This window comes from Sander lucioperca, chromosome 12, assembly GCF_008315115.2.
Source record: "Sander lucioperca isolate FBNREF2018 chromosome 12, SLUC_FBN_1.2, whole genome shotgun sequence".
NCBI lineage: Eukaryota > Metazoa > Chordata > Actinopteri > Perciformes > Percidae > Sander > Sander lucioperca.
Genome location: NC_050184.1, coordinates 38,499,034 through 38,508,460, shown reverse-complemented (window position 1 = coordinate 38,508,460; position 9,427 = coordinate 38,499,034). Strand labels below are relative to the sequence as shown.

The 9,427-nt window shown below is 37.9% G+C and overlaps 1 protein-coding gene across 1 annotated transcript; it reads right to left on the bottom strand.

Moving 5' to 3' along the window:
* Window positions 1-2,176: 2,176 nt before the first annotated feature.
* Window positions 2,177-5,887, bottom strand: ptges3a (prostaglandin E synthase 3a (cytosolic)). Its single transcript, XM_031284244.2, has 8 exons — window positions 5,657-5,887; window positions 4,680-4,793; window positions 4,402-4,471; window positions 4,218-4,316; window positions 3,863-3,952; window positions 3,706-3,762; window positions 3,526-3,553; window positions 2,177-3,132 (listed from the first exon to the last, which is right to left on the bottom strand). Coding segments are annotated over exons 1-8 (480 nt in total). The 5' UTR covers window positions 5,659-5,887; the 3' UTR covers window positions 2,177-3,112.
* Window positions 5,888-9,427: the final 3,540 nt, after the last annotated feature.

Below are 9,427 nucleotides of genomic sequence, written 5' to 3'. Positions count from 1 at the left end.
GAGCTCAGAGGCCTTTTTATAACACCCCAGGGGCCACAGCAGCCCCGCCGGGCCCAGGGGAGGGGCCAGCACACAATACTACAAATCAAAACAAATTCATTTAACCCTTCTCCACCCTTGACCTGCCTCTGTCCGCTCATTGTAGAAATAACTCCCAGGCCCAGAAATAATCAGAGTGGTCCTTGAGAATTACATTGACTTATTTATGTAGGAAAGTTCTCAACATACTGCAGTTGAAGGAGTACTTTGGAAATTATGACTTGAGGTTGAACTTACGTGGGGAGGACAAGCAGAGAAGTAAACATGTAAAATGCTTGGGAGCATCTTATGCTATTTCCAGTCTTGTTTTACTGCTGGAGGTGGACAGTCTGGTTGAGGCATTAATACAAAGGGGTAGAAAATGTCATGTATTACACCAACCATCAAACCTGAAAATAGAAAAGCATGGGGCATTAGTGGGCAGAACCTGTGAGCTGGTATAAGTAGAGTGCACTGGGAGTTTTGCTTGATTTCTAACCATTTAGACGTTTTTACAGTAATTACAGTCCACTTTTCACGCATTTTCCATGATTTTCTTTTCATTGTCTCCCCTGTAATGAACAGTTCACATTCATTCAAATCAAAGCTGTGATCAACAAAGCCCGAGTAATTTCTCCACTTGTGCTCTGGATTGGTACAAATTAGGTTTGTGGCAGCAGAACTGATTAGGCACAGTTTTACTTTGTGTGTGTGTGTGTGTGCTGGGCGGGTTTGGAGGCTCAGGTCGGATAAAGCGGTGGAAAATCCATGGTTGGAGAGGAAGAGGGGAGAGCAGGCCTGGCATTGAGCTTCTGCACTGGAGCATCATGCTGACCAGGGCAGCCAGAGGGACGGCTGCAGCCCTTTGAAAGGATTATGCTGAGCTCACGGCTTTTCTCTTTTCATGCATAGAGACAAAACGCTGGCAGTAACAGTTTCTGCTGGTTTCTATGATCCGTTTGTCTTGCCATCACTGTTGAATCTGTGTGAGTTCCCTTGTCTGTGGGCCAGACTGGCTGTATGCATTTGCCTCTGCACTCATACTCCAGAGTTATGTTGGAATGGCATGAGAACAATATAAAAATGTAATCAGCAGACATTTTTATGTCTCAAAAGATGTAGGTCACATTGGCAGTTGTGATTCAATGTGATTATCATATCAATCACACAACAGCCTGACATTTGTAAGTTTATCCCCCTCAAAACATGAAAAACATGGTGAATAAAAATCTACCACCATCATATGATGAAAATTGTGTTTTTTTGCTGGAGAAAAACAATAATAGTTAAATAGTGTTAATCCTGTTGTCCTGATTCTGACAGTTTATTAGTTTGCCAGTTGGTGCACCTCTATTGTGATGAGTATTATGTCCTTCTCATGACTCCCTCAGTCAGTGGTAAGCTACCTTTTGTGGGTTTAAGCACACAGTTTAGTTTTACAGGGGAGGATGTTGAAAAGGTGCTTGCATTGTACTTTCCTGTTCCCTGGGTGCAGACTGCTGACACAAGCAGCCCCTAAACATCTCACACTGGAGTAGAAGTTCTGGACTACACTCACCACACAGTGGTGGAAACATGTATTGCAAGACAGATCAGATGAAGGACTTAAAGTATAAACTATGTTCAACTTCAGCAGGGGATATTTGTTTTACTTCTTTCAAATGATCCATTTCATTCAAGAAACCACAAATCAAGCATCTTTGTCAACAATCTATGCTTCGTATGAATAATCTATGGCCTTAACACGTGGATAATTAGGTTTAATACTAAATCCAATAGGAGGTAACATCTTTGCTAATTACTTGTGAGGGAAGTATTTGCTGCAGTTGCCATGTTTCAAAAAAAAGCCCACACAGCAGAACACAAAAAGTGTACACTGGAAATCCACATCATTAGGGAATGTCAGGATTCCATTTCCTTTTTGTACTATTAAAGTACAGACGAGATGGGAATCCCCTGTGTAATGTTAGAAAGAAGTGAGAGCACAGCAAGCAATTTATCTTTAGATTAACTTTAGAATACCGATCCTTTAAAACATTAATACTGACCCCACATTTACACAATAATTCCTTCCTTTGTGTATTCTATCTGTAAACTTCATTGAGTTAAACCTTTTTATAACTTGGAAAAAGTGATGCTTCAATACTTAAGCCTTGTATTCAATGATCTGAAACAGTTTATTAGAAATGCATACCCAAACTCCCACAGCATAAGACAAATGGAAGTGTTCAACACATGTTGAATCAAACACACAAGCCTCCAAAGCATAGTTGTAGTGTATCTGATTAACAAACATTTAAAACCTGTATTGAACTATTTGGAAACTCTTGTTAGACTACACAGTATGTCTGCCTTCACCTCAGTATGCATATGGAAGAGAATTAATCGTACCTGCTACAATGTCTTGTACACTGGCATAGAGAAACAAAACTCAACTTTGCAAATGGTATGATTATATGCAAAGATTGTACCACTCTATCATACTCTCAACAAAAGCTGTAAATTGCACAAGCATATCTGTTTATTTTAAATGCTGAAATGTTCAAAAATGAAATCATTGTTAAATATGTGCAGATGTTGGCATACATTGGAAAAACCATTTCAAGCAGAACGCCTGCTTTTTAATTAATGAACAAAATAAGTGCATTTTACAATACAAACATTAAAAGGGGAAAATCTGTCATTAAAAAAAAAATCTACTTTTTTGGAAAATAGGCGTTTTGAGGGTTTTTTTTTTTCATTAGAAATTACAATGTTTAATACATAACCTGACATCGCAAAAAACAGAAAGAGAGAGAGAAGGTGTAAGACATCACACATCCCATTACAGTCATTTAAGTCAATGAACAATAACATTTTCCTTTCAACAGAATTGTCCATGCAGAACAGAACAGCAAAGCACAGCACTGTATGTCGCTATGGATCTCTGTGCATGTCTGTATCCAACAGTCACTCCCTTGAGGGGTTTCGCTTTGGAAACTGAGTAGAGTGATGAGGACTCTTCTCCAACATGGCTGCCAACTCATGTCTAGTCTCTCTCTTCAACCGACTTTTAACTTGCTTTGTTTACTACTGAGGTGGCATCCATGTTCATCTACTCAAGGTCGGGCATTTCTGGAAGAAAGACAAAAAATGTGATTTGTGTGAGTATGTGATTGATTTGGATGTAAGGCACCCATATTCAAACTAATACATAAACATACCTATTTGTGATTTTATGTTAGTTAACCGTCTCTTACTTAACTCCTTTTTTGATTGAATTACATGAATTCTGTGTCAAGAACAGATATATACAATCAAGCATTGCAAACATAACAACATCATCATCACCTACTACAGGGGATGATATAATCTTTCCAAACATTTTACATCTTAACAGATTTGGAAAAGTCATATTTTTATGCACTTGGCACTTTTTAGCATTATGGCTGTCTTCTCAACCCATGGGATCTAGAAACTATTGATTACAAATTAACAGACATCTCTTTTAGAATAATACGTACTTACTTTCATCGTCATTGTCTGCAGAATCATGCTGCAAAAAAAAAAGCAAAAACAAATAAATTCTTCATAAACTGCTTTTCCTGGTAAATTTCACTTAATTACATTTCTCCAAACAAAACACATATTTCTGTATTAAAGGGTATAAAGCATATAAAAAAACACTATGTACTAAAAAAAACATACCTCTTCTTCTGCACCATCTAAATCAGGTATATCATCCCCTCCCATTGTGTTCATCATCTGGAGAAATGCACAGGAGACATAAATCAATATGTCAGCAGCACTACAGTATATCTGGACATGCACTCATTTAGGCACTGTGCGTGTTCAATATGCTTACCTCTGAGAATTTATCAAAACTTGACAAGTCCTCTTCTGAGTCATCCTCCCAGTCTTTCCAATTATTGAAGTCCACACTCAGCCAGTTGCACTAAGAGAAGATAGATTTAGCAATATTTAACATGTAATCAGATTATTACAGCTGTTTTTTTTTTATGTTGACATTTACTTAGCCGTTTAGCTAGGTGGCATATTATCCCCATTTTTAGAACTAAGAATTGCTTTTAATTACCAGGCAGTCAGATGTTTTAATATGTAGGTTAAATAAATAAGCTCATAGCTTACCAAGATTTATTTAAGATGAATTGACATAGATGGATTGAAAAGTTTTTGTTGTTTTAAAGAATGAAAGGTACCTTTGACTTGTCTTTGGTAAGTCGTGGCCATGATTTTCCAGCCTCTGCTTTTCGTAAACAACACAACACAGACCTGTCAGTGCGCCTGTGTTTAGAGCCCTGTGTGGAACAGAGAGAGATGGATGAAGGCTTTGAAGGAATAAAACACGTGGTAGAACTGCAACTATGTCTACAGGTGACGTACTTTGGGGTCAATCTCCCCGAAAAGTTCCACAGTATTCTGTTGTTTGATCTTATCTGTTCCAGTGATGCAGCTGTAAGGTGAAAAGAGGTCATGATATTCCCTTTACAACTGCCAACAATTTGTGCTGTCATCATTCTGAATCATTCTATACTATACACAGATCAGGGCCCGGATTCCAAAAAGCATCTTAAGGCTCATCTTTTCTTTAAGATGATTCTGGGAAGGACAAGAAATTCTCAGGAATATAACAATTTAACATAATATGAATTGCAATTTACCTGAAATCAAATTTGGACTTGTCAAAATGTACTTTTACATCTTTACTGTCCTCCACGCAGAACTCTACAAAAACAGAGTCTCGTCTGTCATACCACTTGGCTGTTGCAGGCTGCCTAAAAAAAGGAGTAGAAATATAGAATATAAAGTGACATTAATACACTCTAACATCACCCATTCTACATTCTAATCTGACATGGTAAGGGGGGGGGAGGGCACTGGTGTCCCACGTGTATAGGGTGCAGTACATTTGAGGTTAAAAACATGTTGACGAAAGCGTCACTCATTCATTCCAGATTAGGGAGCATGCGATCCTTTATCCTTTACCTACCTAAAAACAATAGCCTAACAGTTAACTGTTTTATTTAGAGAAAATTATTAAGACCTTTAATCAAAAAGGTGAACCTGCTTACATTACAGATAGATAGTAGCACATGTGTCAAAGCAATAATTGCCACAATGAGAGGGAGTTAGGTAAAGTTCACGCTACTGTAACGTTAAGATGGATGGCTATTTGGATGTGAACCACAGTGAAAACATAATGACTGGACGAGGGCATATTGTGTATCGCCGACAAGCGTGTGTAACGTTAATAGTACGGTGTAATTTGGTTTTAGCTTTTCCGAGCTAACGTTAATCATGACACCATGCTTTTTCAGTGCTAACATTAACGTTACCCTTGTGTTGCTTGACATTAGCCTGCTAGCTAACGATAACGGCACGTTAAGAAAACTAGTTTGTCATCTTCTGTGACATGGTGGTGCCAAATTACACTTTGCCGAGGGAAAATTAACGTTAGCTGTCGGTGGATTTAACGATACGCTATGTCTTTTAGGCTTGACAGTCGTGTATGTCTGCACCGCTGAGGCTAACTCGTGTGCTTAACGTTAGCTAATGTTAGCTGGTTGATCCTCTCTACCAAGACTTGTAGCTAGTTACCTACGACCGTTAATGACTACATAGTAAACCCAAGACTTACATCTCCACTGTTTAGCAATTAAACTTCCTCGTTGGACCACGATATGGATAGTGTTTGCGTTAGCTCCTGAAATAATAACTGAAACCTAAACGGTTAACTCCCTAATGTTCACGACAGATGCAGTTTGCGTCCAAACATCGCGTGTTTTCCTTTCTCGTGACGTACCGTTTCACCCGTTTCACAGACCGAAGCATGGAGCCGTCGGAGACAATTCTAGAACGGGTAGGTGAGGTGACAGTGACCTCAGTGTTCCAGAGCAGCTCAAGAGCTCCACCACGAGTCTCGCTCTATGATAGACAGTGTGGCAGAAGGGGACTGATAGCCAGCCTAGTTATATGAATATATAGGAGACATACATACAGAGAAACACACATACAGAGAAACACACACACACAGAAACACACACATACTTACTATTATGATAACTGTACTGAATTATGTCACAAGTTGATAATAGCAGGTTCCTTGAATCCTTCCACTTTTGTGTGGGAGCAAAAATCAGATCCTAAAATCATACCGCACTGCGAAATACTCCAAGCAAAAGCCCTGCATTTAAAACAAAAGTATCATTAAAACAATGCACTTATCAAGTTAAAATAGGCTACTCGATGCAGAACCCCACCTGTGTATGTTATAGGCCTACTATTATAGCCTATTAGATCCGTGTAAGTATAATTTAGCCTCCATGTCGAGGGGAAACTATTTGTAGCCTATCTATATTTATATCTACTACAAAATCATATGTTTAGCATGTACAATCTTAATTTGTAAAGTAATAACTATAAGTGTCAAACATTGTAAAGTAAAAAGTAGAATATGTGACACTAAATTTAGTGGAGTAGAAAAATAAAGTGGCATGGAATACAAATATCAAGTAAAATACAACCTCAAAGGTGCCCTGTCGAATTTTAGTTACGTGCATTCAGAACTTATGTTAACTTGTGATCTCCCTTCACAGCAATTGCTTGTCAGCCGGCTTATTATTAAGAGATGCCTCTTTATCATCACTCTCAGCCATTATATCAGAGTGAAGCATAGCTTTATCAATTTAGGTATCCAATATAAGTGGAGGCTGACAGATGCACATGCTGCTGTGGTGTTTAACTTCTAGCAGTTTTCTTAGTGGGCCAAAGCACTCAAGCAGCAGAAAAAGACATGAAAACTAACTGAGAACTTTAAAGCAAACAAGGTCATTTTGGGAGAAGCTTTAAGCAGTTGGACTTGGACAAGAGAAAAGATGACCATCATGTGCCTTTCTTTTTTTTTAAAGATTATTTTTTGGGTCTTTTTTCCCTTTATTATAGAGTGACAGCAGATAGACATGAAAGGGGGAGAGAGATGGGGGATGACATGCAGCAAAGGGTAGCATGTCAGATTCAAACCCGCACCACTGCATGACTCAGCCAACATGGGGCGAACGCGCTTACTGGGTGAGCTAGAGGACACCCCAACATGTGCCTTACTAGTACTAGAAGTAGAGCCAAAACAATGGCAGGCCTTATGGGGGATAGGGACACCAGGGAAGACACTTTGTAGATGAGAGGCTGGAGGTAGTTGACAGACGGGAGTTTTTGTTGGCCACAAGAAGGGCTGTAGAATAGAAGAAAAAAGAACAGAAGATCCACCCTAACATAGAATTTATATAGTTTTGAAGACTCTTAACTTTACAAGCTTTCATTTGTGACACGTTTCCTTTAAATAGAAAAAAGACAAGGCAGTGATGATGTCAGCCAGACACAAATCCTAGAGCTGCTCTATGTACAATGAATAATGGAACAACCTCTGGGACACTATTGCCTCAGCCACTGGGGGCTTTACCAGGATATAACTGCATTTTTTGATTCACTGCTGGATATCCTACATCAACGTAACACTCATTTGACGTAATAGCTAAAAAAATAAATAAAATGAGGCTATACAGAGTCAGTCACTATAGTTTGGTCTCAATGGACTGACTCCAAAAAGCGTATGATGACATATGATGACACGTTCTGTGCTCTGATCTCCAGCTCAGGGATGTAGTTGTTTTTGTATGAAGATATTGACTTTATTCTCCAACATCAATAGAATAGCACATGCTAAATAGGTTTTAGGGTGAATTTTAAATGTGTAAAATAAGGCAGAAGATTTAACAACTTCAAATTAACTCACATTACAATACATTACATTTAGATATCATGTTTTAGCTAATGTTGAGTTGGGCCAACTATAGTATGTCAATGAAGGGTTAAACTAGGAGGTAAGGGAAAATAAGTCAAACACCTCAGCAGTTTTAATCTAATGTTTATACCACAATGAGTGAGATCACCAAATATCTCCACAGGTTAGCTGAAGAATTTTAGCTAAGTGCCACGTTTTATTAAATCGAAACAGTGTAATGAAAGTATGAAATATGTTTTGGGAAATTATGTAAAATATATTTTTGTGATGTTGCTGGGCTAAGCTTCTTAAGCACAGTGATCCAACGTCTATGGGCCTTGACAGCCAGGGCCAACTGTCACCTCCTAAATATAACCAAAAACCAAAATAGAAGAGGAGAGGAGTAGCATGGTTTCACAGAAGTTTATATGAATCAGGCTTAAGGAATCATTACTATCATTAATTTGTAGGTGTTGAAGTTGTTGATATATATTGCCATGAAGTCAGTGTATTTGCAGATGTATTGCATTAGTAGATCTGTGAATTAGTCTTAGACAGAAAACATGTCTACTGTCATCTTAGCTCAATTTGATACCGCTAGTATGATGTTTGAGTTAAACTCAGGTGTACAGCTCTGCATTAAGTCAAAAGCAGTGGGATGTAGACTGTGTTGATTTAGGCACAATCCCTGTGTGTTTAATTTGTTTAGTTGGAGAGCCCATCCATACAGATTTGTTCCCACCCTGAATTATTATTATTATTTTCTGGCTACTTTCAATGTGTGGAAATAGGCAATTTTGCATCCATTTTTCAATATCAATATATAATAATAATAATAATTAATAATAATAATAATAATAATAATACTATCTCAATTTCATTTCATGTTTATTAGAATAGGGACAGATGCTTAAACATAGACATTTGTGCAACACATCTCCAATGTAGGCTACAGCATCACATCATTTATAGCTATTGCTAATTTCCAATCATGAGGTTCCATAGCAGAAAGCACCAAAACAACAACAACCTGGATTGCAAAACAGGTGAAAAAAACAATCAACCAACACATGTTGGTTACAGCATCATAAAAGGTGCTAATATCCTGCTTGTCAAAGTTTGATTTTACACAGAGTGCTTTTTAGGTTCTTGACAAAATATGACACCAAGACATCAGTTTGTTACAACTTAATGACCAGTTAATTGATTATTCAACTAAGAAAATAATCTCTTCAGCTAGCTTTGGTTAAGTAGCCTAATGATTGATAGATAGATAGATAGATAGATAGATAGATAGATAGATAGATAGATAGATAGATAGATAAGAAACACAACAGACAAAATATATAAATAATAAATAATCAACTGGAATAAAACGAACTCACTTAAAACTCTAGTTATATACCCAAACAATATATGTCAAAAGCATCAACAATTAGGCCTACATTGCAGTCAATTCGGTGTACCCTGAGAGACAGCTTCATTTGCATTACAACTGTATGAGTGGGTATTCCCTCGACGGCGCGTAGGCTGGACTCTTGTGTGTACTGAGCGTTGCGTTATCGTTAAAGGTGTTAATCACGACAAAAGTATGATTCACTCTCAGCATGAAAAAAACAACAACCACCATTT

Coding starts and splice junctions, on each gene's coding strand:
- ptges3a (XM_031284244.2), bottom strand. Junction 4,472..4,679: donor AAGTCCAAATTTGATTTCAG/GTAAATTGCAAT, acceptor TTCACCTTACAG/CTGCATCACTGGAACAGATA. Junction 3,953..4,217: donor TTACCAAAGACAAGTCAAAG/GTACCTTTCATT, acceptor ATCTTCTCTTAG/TGCAACTGGCTGAGTGTGGA.